The 21350-nt window shown below is 45.2% G+C and overlaps 1 protein-coding gene, 2 long non-coding RNA genes and 1 pseudogene across 5 annotated transcripts in view; 2 read left to right on the top strand and 2 right to left on the bottom strand.

Moving 5' to 3' along the window:
• Positions 1–21350, top strand: part of LOC308479046 (intraflagellar transport protein 22 homolog pseudogene) — a 196321-nt pseudogene that overhangs the window by 127776 nt on the left and 47195 nt on the right. The window lies entirely within an intron of this gene.
• On the bottom strand, positions 4002–13984 carry LOC308479385. Its single transcript, XR_013987654.1, has 3 exons — positions 12939–13984; positions 6351–6470; positions 4002–4331 (listed from the first exon to the last, which is right to left on the bottom strand). It is a non-coding gene; the product is annotated as an uncharacterized lncRNA (long non-coding RNA).
• Positions 11152–21350, top strand: part of IGFBP5 (insulin like growth factor binding protein 5) — a 43548-nt gene continuing 33349 nt past the window's right edge. Inside the window, 2 exon segments of the mRNA XM_081008967.1 lie at positions 11152–12136; positions 12139–12270. Of these exon segments, the coding sequence (XP_080865093.1) occupies positions 11920–12136; positions 12139–12270 (349 nt within the window). The 5' untranslated portion in view covers positions 11152–11919.
• LOC308479252 lies at positions 16848–21137 on the bottom strand. 2 transcript variants are annotated; one of them, XR_013987580.1, is made up of 3 exons: positions 20580–21137; positions 19403–19576; positions 16848–17045 (listed from the first exon to the last, which is right to left on the bottom strand). It is a non-coding gene; the product is annotated as an uncharacterized lncRNA (long non-coding RNA). The 2 variants fall into 2 exon arrangements; XR_013987581.1 differs by having other exon boundaries at positions 19385–19576.

Consider the following 21350-nt stretch of genomic DNA (forward strand, 5'->3'; position numbering starts at 1 on the left):
TCTCTTTTTTTTCCCTCTGCAAAGAACAGGCTCATTCCTGATGATAGTTTTAGGAGATGTTTGTACCAATCCTGCAGGTTGGTACCTACATAAGGGCACAATATGTGGACCCAGAGCGCCAAAGAAGCAGAAGTAGCTCCCCTCACTCAGGATGCATTTTGGAACAAGTGTGCAGATCAAAGGGTTATCCCTGCACACCTGGAGCACCATGCACATATCAGAAAACCTCTTCAGCTTTGCATCGCAGCCCATATAAATTGCTCTGTGCATCTGTGCAATTCAAAGAATGCATTTTAAGACCTTTCTAGACAATCAATAAATGCAAAGGTGTTAACCATCTGTAGGTCTAGAGGTCTTTCCCTCTGAGCTATGTTTCTGTTGCATTGACACTCCAGTTTCCCAGGACTGGATGCGTAATATTTGCATACCTGGGAAATGCAGCTCTTCCCGGAGTTACTATCCCATGCTATTGGCAGCAAGACTCTCACCTCCCCACATTCCCATCCCGTTACTCCTCCTAGAACAGGACTAGCTATTCACTCTTAATCAGATGGCTTAGCCTGAAGCATTTTCAGAGATCTGGACACAGTGTTGCAGAGCAGTCATTGCCAATAGCACACATTCATTTGTGTGTATAAATCCCATTATAATCTCTGGTCAAACCAGTTTTTGTGGCGCTTGAAGCAATAACCAGAAAGTCAAAAGTAGCCCCTAAGAAGCATGGCTGTCTGCCTTGCAATAGACATGTGTACACTGCGGTAAGACATTATTCACATATTGACACAAGCCTCAAGTTAACCCTTTCAGGTGGTCCATATAAAACAATGCAAAGCTACCTTTCATTTTCAGCCATGCTCCAGTCTGCTGTTGTCCCTGTTAGATTTTCATTTAGGAGTTCAACGGGACTAGGCCAGAAGCTGCTTGTGTGATCTGGTCCAAATGTCTTCACCATTCCCTTGACTTGCAAGAGACATGGGGAAGTGGCTGCAATCAGGGAAATTATATAATTTCCTCACCCTTTCCATGACTCTTGTATAGTTATAAACAAACTGCTAATGCTGGATCACAGCAATCAGTGTAGTGATAAGGAGGAAATTGCTCCCATTGCTTCATATAAATAACTGTCTGCCTACACTTCTGATGACCTTCAAAACAGTAAATGATTTGTGTTCCTTAGTTTGCAGGTGGGGGGTCACATTAATTTGATATCCTTTAAATATGACCTGGACCAAATGATCTTTATATTTTGGCTACATCTCTCACAACATGTATTCACTGGTAAGATCAAGAGTGGCCGTTGTGATGCTCTACAGATGTCGCTAGACTCCAACTCCCATCAGCCACTGCCAGCATGGCCAGTGGTCAGGGATATTAGCCAGCACACTGCCTTCCAGCTGTTGCTCATCTCTGGGTAAAAGGAGGATGCTCTATATATGAAACACCTTAAAACATTCATTAAACATCCCAAAAGGAAAGAAATTAAATACCATTTTGCTTGCTTTCTTTTTGCCCATTCATCAAGCTTAGCTAACTGATTCCAGTTGGCCAAGCCATTTTCTTATTTATTTTCTCCTATCCTCATCCCCTCTTCCACCAGCACACACTGGCATTCTGCTCTGGCATTTCAGGGTGGAGAAATATAAATCCCCAGGGAACTTTAATCCTTGCCATTCTTTCTAATTGCATGAAAACTTATTCGTTCTTTTTCTTTGAGCTTGTAAAATTTAAGTTTCCTTAGCAAAGCCTTTTAAAATATGGATTTATTATTATTTTTCCCTTTACCAAGCTAACTGGACAGAATACCTTCCAGATAAAGCCAGTTCTTTATCCGTGAGTCATCCATTGGCCTGTCTGGGTGCCCCGCAATGATTGTGATGTGTCCAGTGGCACCAGAGTACACAAACCAGGCCAAACAGTCTAGAAGACATATGCTCTAGCCCTTCATCTCAAGTCTGGAAAGCTGACACTTTCATGCATTACAGCCTGGAGTTAGTTGTGGAGCCCAGAGCAGATGAGGTGTACTGAACATCAGCCATTTACCCATAGCTACAGCAATGAACAGACCATCTGTGATACAGAGTATGCTGAATGTGATATCAAATGCAGGATCTCATACCTTGTCCCAGGAACCTCACGAATCTACCTTTTTTATGGTCACAAGAGGAATAATTTGTTGTCAAGGGGGAAATAATGGTGAACGGAGGCCACATTCTCATGTCACTATAGCCTTGTGTTGCTGGCTTGTCGCCGTTTATCAGAAAAGAGCAGCATACTGATGCTTGCAGCCTGCTTACTCCAGATTTGTTCCTTCCACAGAGTGAATGGGGGAAGCAAAATGAGAAGCAGCAATTCAACATGGCTTGTTGTGACATCCCAGCCCAGGATCCTGGGTTGTTTCTCCCTAACATGCCCAGGTCACCATGGTTTGTTGCTGGCTTATGGGTCCTGGTTTGTTTGGCAAGCACAAGCCCTCCTTTGGATATCACAGCAAGCTGAGCTCAATTGTGGCTTTCTAGCTTGTTTCTTCTGCTCAGGAAGGTCAAAGTGGAAACTATGGGGCTGTGCACACCAGCACCCTGGACCAGCAGCCTTGGGTTTCATTACTTATGTATGCAGCCCATATTAGCAGTTTCAACTTTCTATAAACTGGAAACAGTCAATGGACAATAGGTGCTTCAACAAACAGGATATCTCTCACTTCCTTCCCAGTTCCTAGATAGATAGATAGATAGATAGATAGATAGTGAGAGAGTGAGTTCAGAGCTGTTTTTAGGTACACAACATCTGAACTTATGACCTAGGTGGTGGAGCTCAGGCATCTGGGTGGAAGAATGGGCTCACAGTTAGGATTTCAAAATTGAACTGATTTAAAATGAGACAAATTCTGGATTGGTCTGTAGCCCTCTGCACTGTGCACCCATTCCACCACCACCTCAACACTCCCTCTGATCCCTTGCAGAGAGAATCCTGCCTCCCTTGCTCATGCTTGTCAAGGTGGCAAGCAAGGTTAAGAATTGTGGAAGCATCTAGGCTGCACTTGAAGCCTGTGGCTAATTTGAACGCAAACTCCATATGCTCTCCCCTGGGAAATTAGATAGAGATAGAGAGGAGCGCAGGGAATATAACAAAAGTAGGAGCCAAGGTTGCCTTTGGATTGTATCCAGTGGTGGCTTTGCCTTAGTGGAAAGTGCTTCTGCTTATACAAGTCAGGGCACACGCACACACCCCTTCTTCTTCTTTTTAGCATTCGCTGATCCATGAGTCATCCATTAGCCTTTCTGGATACCTGACATAACTGTGATGTGTCAAGTGGCGCCAGAATACACATGTCAAGCTAAACTGCTTGGAAGATATATGCTCTATCCCTACTGCTGCCCTCCATGCCATATCCATGCTATTCTGGAGGGAGACACACACAGCCCAGCCTCAGCAGAGTAACCATGTGTCCTTCCCACTTTATGGAGAACAGTCTTCAGTTTGGAAGGTGGGCTGGTCCAAATCTGGTATAAAGAACTCTCAGAGAGGGAGAGGCAGGACCTTTCAGACCAAATGATGGTAACAATGACAGTGGCATCTCCGTGGTTTCTGAGCCATAGGGTGACTCACCCCATCCCTGCTGGGGTTCGGCTGCTTGGGTGGGCTAAGCAGGGGAGGGTCTCATAGCACAAAAGTGGGTCATTGTCAGGGTGGCCCTGTGTCCTCCTTTGGAAAGCAGTCCTCCATTTTGAAAGGCTGTCTGGTCAAAGTCTGGTTTAAAGATAATAGTGCAGGGGCCTTGAAGTTCCCCATCCATAGATGGTACTTAGACAGAGGACTGAGCAGGTATGTGGGTCACCCAGCCACAGTCTTCCCCCACTATGGTGAGAAGTGGTGCATTTCTATTTATAGCATGGTGGTGGTGGTGTTTTTTTAAAAAAATATATACTGCTTAATACATTTTCTAAAAAAATCTCTGTGGTTTACATAAAAACAATAAAAACACAGCATTCAGTACAATTTCCTAAATACCCAACCAAAAATGACATTAAAAACAAAATCCAACATTATATTGTAAATTAAACTAAAGCAAAAAATAAAAATCCATTAAAATTAAGAGTCAGAGTCCAGGAAAAAAATGAGTTTTTCAGAGGTATTTAAATGTCATTACTGTCTCTGCCTCACAAGTTACAACGGCGGAGGCAACCCCGAAGGTGGGTGCTATTGCTGAGAAGGTCCGCTTCTGCACTGTCATTGGCTGGTCCTGCTGGGACAACCTGTGAGGCCTCCTGGGAAGAGTTTAGATCGGCTTGTTCTGTACTGGGAAACAGCCTGCTGGGCATCTTGGTCTGAAACTGTATACAGATTTAAATATAAACAAAAACATTGATCTTCACTTGGTAGCTAATAGGCAGCCACTGCACCTCTTTAGAGGGAGGTGATGTTTAAGTGACCACCCAAAGCCCAGGAGCAGCTTTTGCAGCAGGGGGAGGGGGCTAATTGCAAAATATTGGGTGCCCTAAATTGCATCCGATTTGGCTGCTGTCTGCTAAGACCAAGCTGCCATGGCATACAGTGATTATATGAATGTAAGTGCCTATCTTACAACAAGAACAAACAAAAAACCCAGCCATCATCTTTCATTTTTAAAAACCTTATGGGCAACGTTTCTATTAAAAGAAATGCTCAAAGCAGCGTGCAATTAAAACAAACTATTAAAAGACAACAGTGCACTAGCATGGTATATATAGTCATATTAGAAGCCAGCTGTAGCAGAACGCCGATTTAAAACATACTGGCTATCCACAACATGGGCATTTCATCTATCTGCCTATGTCATCAAAATATTTCTGTTCTAAATTCTCACTTAAAATGTGACCATATTAGCTAGCAGAAGCCAAACATTCAAATCACAGTAGAATATACCAGAAATATAATAAATGAAAACACAGAAATATAAAGCAGCAAACAACCTCTGAAAGCCATTTATCTGCTGCCTCCTTCAAAGGCAGTTGCATAAACAAGATATTTGGCACTTTTTCCTACAGAAAAAGAAGACAATGTGGCCCCTTTGCAGAGAGAATCCCAAAACCCAGGCACCATTATGTATTTATGGAGAATATTTGCTGACTGCCAAATTAACCAAGACCTCTGAGTGGTTCATTGTACATTATGGTTTATTTATATACCTCTTTTTGGACCAAAGGCCACTGAAGAGTGAAAAAGGATGGAGGGGAAATTAGACTAACTTCACATTTATAGGCAAACTCACCTAATTTGTGTTTATCAAAACGATATGTGAACACAGGGACTTTATCTGGTGAATAAAGAATCTTAGTGAAGGCACCAAGTGGGTATCATTGGGAAAGGCATTCCATTATGAGGGTGCCACCACCAAAAAAGTCTTCTCCTTAGTAACCACCTGCTTTACACCTGGAGAAGGGCCTCATCTCATGGTCTGGGCAGATATATACAGATGAACGGGCAATCTTTCAGGTATCCTACGCCCAAGCCAGTATGGAAAAATCCCTATTATGAGTGGGAGATCCTAGAACAGGTACGACTCCTGATGGTGATCTCAGCAGATTAGAGTATTCATATTCAAACAGACTATCCTGTAAGCATCCTGAATTGCACCCAGAAAGCAAATGGAATTCAGTGATGTTCTTAATCACAGACATATTGTGTTCATTGAAATAAGCCGCAGGTACCGTATTTTTCACTCTATAAGACGCACCAGACCACAAGACGCACCTAGTTTTTGGAGGAGGAAAACAAGAAAAAAAATATTCTGAATCTCAGAAGCCAGAACAGCAAGAGGGATTGCTACACAGTGAAAGCAGCAATCCCTCTTGCTGTTCTGGCTTCTGGGATAACTGTGCAGCCTGCATTCGCTCCATAAGACGCACACACATTTCCCCTTACTTTTTAGGAGGGAAAAAGTGAGTCTTATAGAACAAAAAATACGGTAGCTATCTGGTTGCCTCACACTGGATGAGCTGCAGTTTCTGAACACTTTTCAAAGAGAGTCCCATGGAAAGCCTACTGTCTGTTATGGATGCATGGATGTTGGCAAATGATCATCCTTCTGCAGGTATGGGCTCAACTGGAACACTTACCAAAGTGGATTGTGGATCATGGTGCTTCTGATCATGGGTGGCACCTGAGAATCGAGGAGCAGAGCCAAAAGGAACGCCTAGGCTGCCCACCTGATCTCTAGAGGAAGTGGAGTGCACTTCCACCTAGGACAAGCCAAGCACCAACTCCAGAGTAAACTGCAGCAACAACACCTCACTCTTCTCTGGAATGCATTTCAGTTTGTTAGCCCTCACCCTGCCTATTACTGATCATTTCCAGAACATCTATCTCCTCACCTTGATTAGATGGAGATGGTGCTGAGGATCATTGATGAGCTTCCCTCAGTGGTTGGATATAAATCTCAAGCAGCATGGGAGGCAAAGTGAAACCATGTGGGCACAGCCACACAGAAATTGCTGTCAGGTGAAGCAAAAAAAATTCAGCATTGCATTCTGAAAAATCCCCTAGGTACTACAAAAAAAAACCAACACAATATGGTGGCTTCAGTTCTAAACCCAGACAACCATCCCAGAAAGCTGTCCACAGATGCCACGGACAGTGCTGTTGAAAGCGGGAGCATGAAGAGTATCACATTCCCCATGCCTTTCTGCTGCCTTAGGTCATTCACCAGGTGTCAGGGACTGTGCTGAGGAGGGCTGCACTGAGGAGGAATGGTGGGAGCCTCCCCCTGCTCCTGATCAGGATCCTGAATCTTCCCAGGAGCAGGAGGACAGTATAGATTTGGAACAGTGGTTTGCAGAGGACATAGTTCAGAAGGCAGAAGCTGGGAAGTACTGGTTGGGGAAGAGAAGAAGAACTGGGAGAGAGCGAGTTAACAGACTCACTTTCTCTGGAAAGTGTTCATCCACTGAGCCCAAGGTCAAGAAGAGCAGATAAGGTGGCAACACAGAAAGCACAGTGGTTGCAGATAAGGTTGCAAAATGCGGAAGTGACGTGGGTGACTAGGGAGGAAGTGGGTGGAACTCTTAATTGGGAGCACCTTCATTCCTAGGAAATTGATTCTTTGTTCTCTCACTGTGATCGTTAAAGTTTCTAACTGGTAAGAGGACTCCTTTCCCTTTGCTCTGCATATTTACTGCCAAAGCGGGGAGGAAACCAATTCCCTGAAGCCTGACACCGGGGCAACCAAGACAGTCCTTCAAGCTGGTTGGAACCCAGGCTGAAATGTATCCTGATGTTCAGAGTCGTCCAGGAGGTTCCAAACCTGGACCACACCAGAGGCTCCTGTAACTTACCCAAGGAAGAAAATTGGAAACAAGGTGGTAGCTGGATAGTTCCTCCCCGTTGTTGCTCCTCCCTCCCTTTTGTAAATGGCATGAGAGAGAACTTAAGACAATCATTTAGCAGCTGGTATGAAGAGAATACAAGCAATGCCAGAAAAATAAGATTCTTGTTAGGAGTAAATTCTATTACAGCTAACAGAAGCTAATTGGTTGCAAACCAGTTTCTGGTTTCTGCTGTTTTAAAGCAAAACTGCTTCTTTGCTACTGGTGAGAGAAGCAAATTTGACAAAGAGAGCAGATGGGCACTGATGGGCTCGTTTCCATCATTAGTGGTGAGCAGGATCACTTAGCCACAAATTGTACTCGAGTCTGTTTCTTCCAGTCCATCTCAATTTCACCCGTGTGATATTCCCAAGTCTGTTCTGTCGTTCGTGTGTGTGTGTGTTTAAAAAAAGCTCTGTATGAGAAGTCAGACTGAAATATATATTTAGAGTTGTACATAAACACACACATATACACACACACATATACAGTGGTACCTTGGTTTAAGAACTTCTTAGTTTATGAACAACTTGGATTAAGAAAGCTGCAAACACCAGAAGTAGGTGTTTTGGTCTGTGAACTTTGCCTTGGAATAAGAACATGTTTTGCTTCCTGTTGAGTGTGTTCCATTTGTAAATTGAGTCCCCCGCTGTTATGGGAAAGCACACCTTGGTTTAAGAATGCTTTGGTTTAAGAATGGACTTCTGGAACGGATTAAGTTCATAAACCAAGGTATCACTGTATAATTCAAAATAATATGCATTTTAAAACATATTTTATCTCAGTGCACAGATTTCTGAATGTATTCTATCATAAGATGCAGCTTTTTAGGGCAAGAGTCATGACACAAAATTTGGAGAAGCATGAAATCCAAGGAATAGTTACATTCCAATCCATTTATTAGAAGTGCAAATGAAGGTCACTTTGTTTTAAAAACATGGGTCAAGTGAAATTCTTCCCCATCCCTAATTGCAAAAGCCTAGGACCAGGGCAGGACTGCCAACTTTTAAAATGCCCCCTGCTCCTGTGCCTTTCTCAAGCAGCTTGATTTGCAGACATTAGTAAATGGTCATGTTACCCTTGTGCCATGAAACGTTTCTTTTGCTGATTTCTGCATTAGAGACACAAGAGCAGACCAGGCTGTCCTTCCTTGTGCCAGGCAAAGGGAGGGCTTTTTCAAATCTCTACTCATCCAGGAACTCTTTTGCTGGCTTTGAAAAAGTTACAGTCAGCCACATCTGCAAATAATGGAATATGAATAATCTTCCAGGATTTTATGAGGATAAATGAAGCTTCAAGTCCAAACACACTTCCCAAGAAGTAGGCTCTGTTGGTCACATCCACAACATACATCTAAAGCACATGGCTTCCCTCAAAGAATCCAGGAATGTTGGGAACTGGAGCTCTGTGAAGAGTGAACTACAGTTCCCAGGATCCTTTGCGGGAAACAGTGTGATTTAAGTGTGCATTAAGTGTGCTTTCAATGTATGGTGTAGATCTGCCCACAAGTGGGGCATACTTCTGAGGAGACAGCACCTGGTGCGCAGCAGAACTACTAGTGTCACCAGTGGAGCATGTGTAGAGGGAGGGATTGCATACTATAAATTAGGGGGTGAAATTAGGGGTTGTAAAATAAGCTCTGTAGGAGATTTGTTAGTGAGAACTAACCCAGCCAATGTCCAAGGTAGAGGGTGCATTTTGCCCTCAATACAGTTCCCATACACAATACATCCTTGGAGAAAGTTGTATCTGTTGGATTTCCACCTGTCACACAGTGACTAAAGACTCACCAGCTCTGCCAGCGGAGAAAAAAGGCTGTGAATCCCATATTTAAGTTAACCATCAACGGGGAGAGTATTCAATGAGCTTCTGCAAATTTCCCAGCATTCAGATTCTTTACTTAAAAGAGTATTTTGTGGTGCTGGCAGCTCTTGGACATTTGAGAAACAGATCTCTCTAGGGTCTCTCTCTCTCTCTCTCTCTCTCTCTCTCTCTCTCTCTCTCTCTCTGTCTCTGGACTCCAATCGTCCCTCTGTTTGGTGTCAAGAAAGAAAATGTAAGACATTAAGTAGCCAGCACTAAAAACCTTCAAGCAACGCCAGAAAGGGGTTAATATTTTTTTTAAGAAGCAGGCCCAAGGACTTATCATAGATAAGGGTGCATTCTAGTGGCAAAAGCAATGCAATGCAGGCATTTTCAGCACAGTCGGGAGAACTGAAATCCACCTGGAAGAGGAGAGGCCCGGCCGCTCCTTGAGAATCTCCAATGAAAATTGACGGGTTGCTCTCAGTCATAGCCCCCTCTCCCACCCACCCTACCCTGCTGCTTTCCTTTGTTGGAAGGAAACACCGACTTCTTAGTGGTTACTATATGCAGAAGGGGGAATTTCAGAATGCCAGGCTGTGGTTCCATATCTCCTGTGTTTTCTTCAGAAGCCATGTTTGCGTTTGACCCTACTGGGAAGGGTGGTGGTAGACATGCCCATCCCAGCCACTGGCATCATGACAGTTTGCGGTCTTTCAGCACCCATGAAAATTAAAGAAGGTCATTGGTTCTATAGCATGCAAGAGAAAAAACCTTTTCTTTCCAGACATGGTTTTTTAAATGTGTTTCAAGGTAACAGGTCAGAAGAGCACTGGGAAGGGTAGAAGAAATAAGGATGCTTATTTGATGTGGCTCTTTGATGTGGCAAAAGCCCTCTGATGATGCAGCTAACTTTGTTTCTGGTTTCTGTTTAGGTTCCCTGCTTTTGCTGGTTTGTTTGGCTTTGCTCATGCTCTGCGTTTGCTTAAGCAATTGGTATTTGAGAGGTAAGGAGCTTTTGTCAGACACACACACACACACTGGCGGAGAGCCTCGCTAAACAAACCAAGCGCTGCAACTCCACGCAGGTTATCGCCCTGAAGCGGTGATGTCATGCAAATGGGCACCTGCCATGTTAAAACCTGCAGGCGCGGTGCACGGTAACGGAATTGTCAGCCTAATCCTGCAAACAGCTCCTGGGGCCTGGAACGATGCCTCTCAACTGTGAAATGTCAGATTATACAAAAAAGGAGCCACACTAGGCTGCAATAACCCACATTCTGTATACAAGCCTGATTTCATGAACACTCTTTGGCATAGAGCAGACCATGGTGATTAAGGTGATAGGAGGTACCGCAAGGCAACACTTGTGTAGTGAGTGTTGCCAGCTGAGCAGAAACGATGCCTGGCCAGCTACCATTCAGCAATCACCAGGTAAAGATTTTTGACGGGGTCTGCTAGGCAGCAGCAATTCCATACTGAGCTGCTGTTAAGTGCACAGGAGCAGGGATCAATAAAAAAGTTGGCAACTCCACATGTACCCTTGTGCCTATGCAGAGTTACTCAGATCTGAAGCCCCACTGAGGCTTGCTCCCAAATCATGGTGCACACACATGAGTCTAGCCTTGGGCATTTAATAAAACAAAAACATGACACCAATTTAGCCCAGAAACTCTGAGCTTTTTCCACTCTTCCCTGCAGTCTGGAGCATAGAGAACTTTATTCCTTCTTGTCCGGTATAAATGAGGCAATTGGATGCCTTTGGGGTGGCGTGTGTGTGTGTGTGTGTGTGTGTGTGTGTGTGTGTGAACAATAATGTGGCTGATCATTGCCAAGGGCTTTGGAAGCCTAGAAGTCAGAAGCTGCACAGCCCACCCCCCCACACATTTGGAGTGTGCACTGATCTTGCCCTGGTTCCTGGCACCCATTCAGGCTGAGGTGTCATTGGGATCTCAGATTGCAGCGAGGGGCTGGCAGGCAGCCAGGGGCAGTCTATTTAAAAGACATGCCTGCTCGGCACTATTCAGTCTCTTTAGAAACTTCTCCAGGGGAAAAGTGTTGGGAGATCTACAAAGTGGAATTCTTTTTTTTTCTCCTTCTTTTTTTCCCCCCTCCTCCCTCCTTCGTTCTCTTTCTACTGCCGACTTTGTAGAAATCCTCCAACTTTTACAGAAAACCTCTTTGTTGTTCTTAACCCAATCTAGGAAGAGGAGGATAAGGGGGGAGGAAAAAAATTGCAGCCAGTCCCATGCTAAATCTCTTCTTGACAAAGCCCAGCTCTACCTGCTTTAATGCTACTTCTCTCCAGGCGTTTTTTCATTTGCTGCAGATAATATCAGGACAGTCGAAAAGAAGCTGATTCCCTTCTCTGCTTCCTCCTCAGCCTCTCTTGCAGACGTTGCTTTTTTGAGTGAAGCCTGTGGATTATTATTATTATTTTTGTACCTCTCGGTGTGCAGCTTCACCAAAGCTCTCCTGGCTCTTCTCTCCCCCCCCCCCCCCTTGACTCCCCAACCCACCCTCTCCATTTCCAACCTGTTGCATGCGTAATTCTTGCAACTGCAGATTTTGACAGCCAGGTTTTGTTTTTGCATTCCGATCCTGAATCATTTCTGAGGTGGAAAAGCTCTTTTGGAATCTAAGGAAGGAGACACTTTTTTTCGTTCTTTCTTTTTGAAAAAGATTATTTTCCTATTTTTCTATACAGAAAAAATTTTTTTTGCAAAAGAAATAAAAAGAGGACAATTGATATTGCCTTGGGTGCCTGCCACGCTGCATGCCTGCCTGTGCCTTGAAGATGCTGGTGACCCAAGTTTTGCTCCTCTGCCTCTGCCTGGGGCTGTCCCAAGGGCTGGGCTCCTTTGTGCACTGTGAACTTTGCGATGAAAAAGCCCTTTCCATGTGCCCTCCCAGCCCGGTGGGCTGCGAGTTGGTGAAGGAGCCCGGCTGCGGATGCTGCATGACCTGCGCCCTGGCTGAAGGACAGTCTTGCGGGTGTACACCGAGCGCTGTGCCCAGGGCATGCGCTGCCTGCCACGCCAAGGTGAGGAGAAGCCCTTGCATGCCCTGCTGCACGGCCGAGGGGTCTGCCTCAACGAGAAGAGCTACAGGGAGCAAGCCAAGAACGGTGAGTCCTGCCCCTGGGCCTTGGCTCTCGAGGGGGGCGGTCACGGGGCACCTCTTCATTTCGCTCCACTCTCTTGCCTCTGCACATCCCCGTCCGCCACCTGCCATGCTCTCTAAGCGCCCTCTGAACATCTTTCCCTGCTGTCTCCTCGGATGCACCACCTATCCCATCAGGTCACCTTTCCAATCCAATTACGCCCAGGTCACCCCCACCCCACCCCGCTCACTTGCACCTCCCTTACCTTCCATGACACATAAACCTGTGCAACCCCCACAGCACTGCCCTATGTTCCTCCCTTGCAGCGCATCTTAACCTTGCTTCACCTGCAAGTGTGTTTTCCTTCTTTACCCAACTCTCACCTGGTCACTCTTCCCCTCCCCAAGCCTGGGCTCCTTATCTCCCATTGCATAATTTCCCCCCATCCTTATTATTACATGCCTGGTTTCTCACTCAGATGAATTTTCCACCCCACCTGTTGCCTCCTTGACCATCGCTTCACACCTCCACCTTTCACACTCCCACCTCCTCCTTTGGTCCCTCCATGATCCTGTCACATTTTAGTAGCAGTCTATCTTCTCTGCTTTTTATTTTTAATGCTCTGCATCTATTTGGCAAGAGCACTCAGACAGATACACCCCATCAAGCCCCGTTCAGTTCAGGCTCCATACCTTGTGAGTGCAGCCCAGTCCCATCTCTGTCCAAACTTGAGAGTGGCTTTTTCCTTGTGATGCATCTGAATGTTTTGATGGGACATAGAAAGGAGCAGGTGCAATACAGTAACAAAAAAACGCCGAAAAAAAGAATACTTTTGAACAGGCAACTTTGATATACGTTTTAGGGGGGTGAAGAAGCCAGCATTTCCTAACCTGTATTCCATTTGAGCCATTTCTTCTTTTTTGCACACCTGGATGCAAAAGAGAGCATTCTCTCTCCCAAAACAGCCACTGATTTTCCCCCCTCCTCTTTCCATCTTCTGCAAAAAAACAAATAAACCCCAAAACACACCAGGCATCTGCTTTCTGCCAGCATGCCTGTTGCATCCATACAGTGAAGATTTGCAGTTACAACTTCTCCTTCCCAACACCCCATAAATCTTCCTGCTTTTATGACAACTCCCCCCCTCCCCCCCACACATAGAGCCTTTTCCTTTTCCTGCTGCTGCTTGAAAGCATTTGCTGGCTTTGGGTTGTCATCTCATCCAGCGGAGTGAAAATATCCTTAAGAAAACAAAAACAAGTTTCCAAAATGTCAGGTGCTTCATTTGGAAGAGGTGAAAGGCGAAGGCATTTTGCTTGGATCATTCCATAAAGTGGAACTAGTCTGTTAGGCGAGGAGGAGGAGGAGGAGGAGGAGCAGATACGACTTGATTTCCTGTCTTGGAACCCAGTAAACTCTGTAACAATCCACTCACACTAAAACTATGTGGAATATCCCCATTGCACGTCATCTACAGTGTGTGTGTGTGTGTGTGTGTGTGTGTGTGGTCAGTAATACGAACAATATGGTTCAGTGCAAATACGACAGCATGCAGAGCAATACACTCTGCTCTTCCTTTGGAGTTGCAACAGTGCCACTTACAGACAGATGAGACCAGCAACAGTTTGACTTTTTCATTTAGTTTGAACGTGCCTGAGCGTTTTTCTCTTTCCATCCCCCTTTCTCAACCCTCCCCCTTCTCTCACGCTTTCGGATCCAGCTGTACAGCAGGTGCTCCAAAATTGTCTTTAAGAGGAATAGCCAACTTCTTAATTCTTGGGGGCCACTCTGCTCTTCAGACGGCAGTCCTGGGGCTCAAAAGTATGTAGCTCGATGCACAAATAAACCAGGGGTTGTTGGGCATTGTAATAAAGTCTCAGATTAGCCAGCAGCAGCAGCCTTATGCTCAAAAACCCAAACAGTGTTGAATCTAAATGTGGCCTCTCCCTCTCATGCATGCAGCCATTATATAATTATTTTTGTTTCCTGGGGAGGGGGGAGGGCTAAAGTCCTTGCCATCCAGCAGTTGATCTCCTGGAGACCAGCAAGGAAGCATGATGATTGGTGGGTCGTGTCCAGTCTACACATTTATAGCAAGCCATTCCTAGTCAATATGAATGGACTACTGTTTTTTAAAACTTTTCTTAAAGTTTCTTGCAAATTTTGTCTCTAAAAATGGGTGGAATCAAAAGGAGAAGAGGAGAAAAAGGGAGAGAGAGATCTAAAAATGGCAGCTCAACTACTCCCAGTGGATTGGCCATGAACCTATTTATTAGGCTGCTGGAGGCTTGTAGGTTAAAGGGTGACAGTTTTTGAGGACTTTGGGGTCAGAAGGTGGACACTGATCAGAAACAGACCTTTGTTAGTTCTCAGTAAAATCAGTGCTATTTTTCTGGAAAAAGAGGTGCCAGAACTCACTATGAACACCTCCCTTGTTCTCTAATAATGGCAATGGCACCTGCCTGAGAGGTGCCAGAACTGAGTTCTGGTGAGTTCTGGCTGGGGGGGAAAAGCCCTAAGTAAAATTATCAGGAACTGTTGGCATGACTGCTAAACTGTATTTTTGCCGTTAAGTTAAAAGTTTCAGACATGGTGGATGCTGTGGATCCTGGTGTGTGTCGTACTGTGGAAGTGTTGCTCTAGCACTCTGATGGGGCTGCAATGACATTTCCTTGCTGTCCACCTCATTCCTGTTTCCAAGACCTGCCAGTGAATTTCAAGGAGCCTCGTTTTGCTCCTTAGTTAAACTTTAATCCAATAATGTAAAAAGCAGCCGTTGAAAATAATACCAAAGTCACCTTTTTCTGGAGATGGGCATGTGCTGGGAACAGATGACTTGCAGGCATAACTTTGTGCCTGCAGGAGCTTCATATATATATATATATATATATATATATATATATATACAGGAATTTCTGAGGGCAAGGCATAGGGAAAATAAAAGCTCTTGGCACCAGAACAGTAGAGTGTGAGAACGGAGAAGTATATTTTCATAGGCATGTTTCTAAGCAACTGGTGAAAAGGAAAAATGAAGTTTGACTTGAACTTGAAGGCTTCTGCCAGGTTGGCCAGAAATCCAAGGAGCAATAGTTTAGGAAGCCAGTCCCAGCAATGACCAAAATTGGCCCAGAGCTGGAAACTGAAGAGAGCGGGGGGGAAGTCAGGCCTGTATACAATAAATTAAGCACTGGTGGGGAGAGGTGGTTGATTCTTCCTTGTTCTTAAATGTTCTTCTGCCCTTATTGCTTTTAAAGTAGGGTTTCCTCTCTCTCTCTCTCCCCTGACTGTTTCCTCTTCTAGATGGGCTACAATCGTCTAATAGACGTCCTTTTGGAAACAGGGGCTAATCACTATACCTCTGCTTGTCCTTGCCCACTGATAGAATTGCATGACTGGCAAGTCTGGTAGAGTGAAGCAGTGGTCAAGCCCACTGAAAGTGCCTGCTCATTCTAGTTGGCACTGCATGCCACGGGATGCTGTTGTTAATTACCCACACACCTGGTCCAGGGTAGTGTAGCATCCTGTGCCCAAGGCAACTGGACCACTTACATCCTGAGTGCCTACACTGAACCGCATGCTCAACTTCTGCAAGCCATTAAACAGCAACCCTACCTGAAGCTGCTTTCCACTATGATGCTTTTATTTATTTAGTTAGCTATTTGGTTTTCGGCAAGCCATTTCCCAGCTACCTTTCTGATCATTTGGTTATATGCTTATGCTTCCATCATCTGTGGGCATCCAGTCATAGGAGCAGTCATAGGGAGCTCCCATATGCCAGGTCAGACCGTTGGTCTATCTAACTCTGTATTGTCTATATATCTATACTGACTGGCTGTGACTCTCTAAGATTTCAGATGGAGGTCTCTCTCAGCCCTACTTGGAGATATGAACCTTCCTGCATACAAAGCGGATGCTCTGAGCTATGGCCTTTCCTCCCCCAAAGTAGTCAGGTGGGCACTGGCAGACCGCAGAATGAGGCTGGGGCAGAGTCCTTCCAGAAAATCATGCAGCAGAAAGATCATAGGGCCCATTCTTCCTGGGACCAAACCAAATTGGAATGCGGGGGGGGGGGGGTGGTGTTCATATAATTGAATACTTATCCATGTTCTGTTTCGTTTCAAAGGCCTTTCCTGCATGCAGAACATTGGCAGATCAGGAAGAAGACTGAGTTATACACCTTCTTCCTGATATGCTAGCCTTTGTGGTTCTTCTTTTAAGGTGGGAGAGCATTCAATCATTTGATTCCCCTACCTGTGTTTTGAATGGTACACTAACCTGCTGGAAGTTCTTGAGAAGGGCATTCAGTCATCTCATTCCCTGCCAGCTTTTTGAAGTAGTATAATTCCCACCGAGCTTCCTTCTGTCATTCCAATGAACACAGTTGCTAACCTCAGACACCAGCCACACCCTCACAGCCCTACCTGAGTAATGAAGGTTTGCAGAGCAATATCCAGCTGCCACAGAAGCATCCCCTGGTGGCCACATGCAGAAACAACAAGGGCATTGTAGAAAATAATGACTAACAGAAAGATGGGTTGTGTGATAACAATTAAATCGTTGGTGTGATTTCCTAAGGAACCAAGCAACAGGAACAAAATGGCCAAGGTATTTTCCATTTTTATTTCTCAATTAAAGTCAATGTTTTTGAGAATAGAATGCCAGCAGATATGCTTCTTGGTCACTGAGAAAATATGGTAGTCGCTTGGGGTGAACAGGCTAATGGATATTTGTATGCCTAGTTCAGAAACCTACAGCCAACCAACATGAATTCATTTTCTCAAAGAGGCCAATGAAATCACCTACAAAGAGAAAATGAGAAGTGTTGTTTATTATTCATGCCAGTATCACACATATATTCCTAGGATCAGTATATCCTTCATATACAGATGAGTGGTCATATTCCTTGCAAATATTTGAATTGTAGAGTTGGAAGGGACCGCAGGGGACATGTAGTCCAACCCCCTGCAATGCAGGAATCTCCACTAAAGCATCCTTGACAGATGGCCATCCAACCTCTGCTTAAAAGCTTCCTAGGAAGGAGAGTCCACAACCTCCCAAGGGAGACTTTGGCCCTGTGGCTTACTTGCAGGGGAATTGATGCAACAGTGAAGAAATGAAATGGCAATCATATTTAGTATGGCTGTTCCGGATTTATCCGTTTTTATTTTAGAAATGTGACCACTTTTTTCCACCACTTTTTTCCCTCACCACATCACACAGGCGTTTTTATTTTTCTGAGAGAAGGCAATTAGCAGCCCACTCTTTCCTAGGCATGTTTCTCCACCGGAAGACCCACTGCGGGCTCCTTTCACACATTACATTTCCCCCACTTTTTTATTAATTGCTATTTAATGCAACACAAAAGTGGCACTCATTCACTTATAATTTTCCAGACAATTTGCACATTACATTTTTCATATGTGCATGCACATCAAAAGAGAAGGGACTGCGGCTCTGGGCCTGAGTACATCTTTGGCATGTAGAAGGTCACGTGGTCAGTTAATTCTCTCCCTGCTCCCTGCATCTTCACCCAAAGAAAGTTGACAGGCAGCACAGGGTTGGAAAGGGGCCTGCCTGTATCCTTGGAGAGGTCACCCTAGCCTCAGAATAGACCGTGCAGAGTTAGAGGGATCTGACTCAGTCTTTGCTCAAGACTCCACGCCACATCTTCTAACTTCATGTATTTGGTGCCTGCGATGTGTGAAGCATCCCAGAGAGGAATAGGACTCATGATTTGAAAAGCACGCAAGGGATTGCAGAGTTCAGGGGCCCCCAATTTGCTACCCAGGTCCCCAAACCCACTGGAAGGTGACACATTTCCTAGAACCCAAATGAAAGAAGAAGTACTTCTTCACACAGTGCATAGTAAACTATGACATTTGCCCCCACAAGAGTAGTGATGGTCGCCAACTTGGATGGCTTTAAAAGAGGATTAGACAAATCCATGGGACTGGTTTCAACTACCTGATCCCATTTGTGGAAGCAAGATGCTGGACCAGGTGATCTTTTGGCTGGATCCAGCCCAGCATGCCCTCCAACATTTCTCTGATGAAAATAGGGACATCCTAAGGAAAAGCGGGACATTCCAGGATCAAATCAGAAACCAGGATGACTTGTAAATCCGGAACTGTCCCTGGAAAATAGGGACACTTGGAGGGTCTGGCAGGGGTCTTCTAATGTTCTTACGTTGCTCTTCTAATGTTGCTCCAAAGTTCTCTGTTCTTCCCTTCCCTCATGCCCGTTTAAAAAAATCTGTGCTGAAGTAATGAGGAATGAGTTGATAAACTACTGATAGGCTTTCTTACGAGACCATGAGCCAATGACAGCTGTTACTAGGGAGGAGGAGAGAGTCTCAGAGGCTGGATTTTTTAAAAAAAAATATGTTTTTGCTGTATCAGCTTTCACAAGGCAGGAGAGAAGCGTCGACTTGAGCTTAAGTTTCCTGCGGCTAGTAGTAGATTTAATATTTTATCATTCCTTTGACATGCTTTCCCTTGCACTCCCCACTCAAATGAGTTTAACATGGGGCTGGGTATATAACAGACACACAACAGCTGCAGCAGGGTGTCTGGGATATAAAAGGGGGCAGGTGCACAGCTAGGAATGGAGGAGGGAGGCCCTGGGTGAACTGGGGTTAGGGGGGTGAGGGTTGGGGCAAGGGTCATGGGAGCAGCCAGCTGTGTGTGCCTTTGACAATTGCCAGGATGCGCTGTCCATCCCAGGGTGTAACTGGCAACCCTTGGTGAACTGTTCTGTCCCTCTCTTCCTTTCCCTGCATGAAGCCAAGACAACATCAAAAAAAACCCTCCAGACGTTAAAGCCAAGGCTAGTAGCAACAGGTCTGTGGCTCGCTCAGAAACTGGAAAAACACCATTCTTTTTTCTTGCTCCCCCCCCCCCCCATCTACAGGGATAGGGGGAAAGGGTGGGGGAGAGCAAGATGTTTAAACTGTCAGGTCCAAGCAAGAAAGCTGAGTTTCTGTGAACTTTGGGGAAGATGGCAGAGTGCTCCAGAGGGAAAAGGTGGCATGTGGATTTTGAAGTCGGAACAGGTTTAAGGAAGAGAAGCAAGTCAAACTCCAGAGAAACTCAGATTTGCAAAAGGTTGTGTGTGAAAAAGAGGAGTACAGGAAGCTTACTTTATGAAGTCAGGTTACCTTTTCATCTAACCTGGCTTTATCTCCTCTGGCTGGCTTTGACTGGTGTTGAGCAGAGGACTTTTACATCACCTTCTGTCTGATCCTTTTTCTCTTGAGAAGCCAGGGTTTGGACCTGGGATCTTCCTGATTGTCTCTACCACTGAGCCATGGCCCCCTCCTGAGAGGAAGGATCTGTACAATGGAGGCAGAATTTTATCCACAAAACTGATCAGTCAAAATTAGCTGATTCATGAGTTGGATTTTACATACATAAAGCTGCATTCTAACATTACACCCCCACAGGTACATCGAGGGACATTGGAGGCAGGATAGGTGCACTGAATGAGCAGAGGTGACAGGCATGTCACCTTGCTCCCTTCCATATAATATGGGCCAGTATTATCTGACCTGGCCCCATACATGTATAGTGTTTACTGAATTGAAGCTGAGTATCATTTGTCCATGTGCTTTATGTTTGATGCTCCCACCATCATTTGTATGACGACGTGTCCCAATTGTCCACATATGATAACATGCTTAAAAGGCAGTGCCATTAAAAAAGGAGACCATAGGCTGGAAGGGACACCAAGCAGCATCCAGACTGACCCCCCCACCCCCGCAAAACCCACAACAATATAGAATCATAGAATTGTAGAGTTGGAAGAGACCATGAGGGTCATCTGGTCCAACCCCTCACATTTGCCCAATGTGGAACCCACAACCCTGAGATTAAGAGTCTCATGCTCTACCGACTGAGCTATCCTTTGGTCTGCATGTGATTTGATCCACTACATCATTGCAGGATTTTGACACAATTTATGAAAGGCAGTCCTAGCAATTACCATTTACTCTGGCTTCAGTGCACTCCCACTGCTAACTTTTGTATCCATTTGCACTGGTTACCCACAATGCAGAGCTACCCTGTAGTAGGTGGTTTTTTTCTTTGAGAAATACAGTGGATGCTCAGGTTGCGAACGTGATCCATGCGGGAGGCACGTTCGCAACCCGCAGCACTGCGTCTGTGCATGCACAGGTTGCGATTCAGCGCTTATGCGCAAAGCGCAATTTAGCACTTCTGCACATGCGCGACCGCCGAAACCCGGAAGTAACCTGTTCCAGTATTTCCGGGTTTTGGTGCGTCCGTAACCCAAAAAAACGCAATCTGAAGCATCTGTAACTCGAGGTATGACTGTACCGCTATTTGGTGCTTTTCCCCTTGAACCAGCATAAGCCACATTCACTTCAGAGTCAAGCGGAGGTGTGTACGTTTGAGACAGCCATTGCACATGTGCCGATGACAGTTTCATGAACAGGAGGTGCTGGGGTAGCAGGGGCAGGGAAACCAAACAGGTAATGCACATCAGGTGAAGCTATCGTCTCTGTTGTGTACAACAGCATGCAAATGGAACTTAAAATGCAGCAGGGGAGGAAACAACCTCATTGTGTTTTAAACCCCCAAAGTGTATATAGCCTTGGAAAGCATTCCTTGACTGCAGAAATAGGTTGCTTAGTAAGTACATAGGGATGTCGGCATTCCTCTTGACCCTCTCTTTTGTTGCCTTCCGAAGATGCAGAGCAGCAGAACATGAGCAGCTTTCTTTTCAAGCAAAGCTTGGGGGTTTTGGCAGCATCCTCCTGGCCATGCTTAGCTTATCCAGAAGTAAGCCCTAATGAGGCCTGCTCTGTACATGTGGCAAAATGGGGTGGCAGAATACTGAAGAGACAGAATGGACATTACCACTTCAGGCTACAAGGGAAGTATGTCACTTTAGAATGCTCTTGCATTCCATTCCGAGTAAAATTGTGACATAGCCAAGAAAAAGTTACAGTACTTTCTGGAATGCTCCTCACTCTGCTACTTTTCCAGTTTTTCAAACCTGTAACACCAACCCTTCTGCAGTCTGGAGCGCGATACAGGAGTGGGGAACCATTTTTCAGACATGCAGGGCTGATGGACAGTGACTTG

The sequence above is a fragment of the Podarcis pityusensis genome, assembly GCF_964106645.2.
Source record: "Podarcis pityusensis genome assembly, chromosome: 1".
Lineage (NCBI taxonomy): Eukaryota > Metazoa > Chordata > Lepidosauria > Squamata > Lacertidae > Podarcis > Podarcis pityusensis.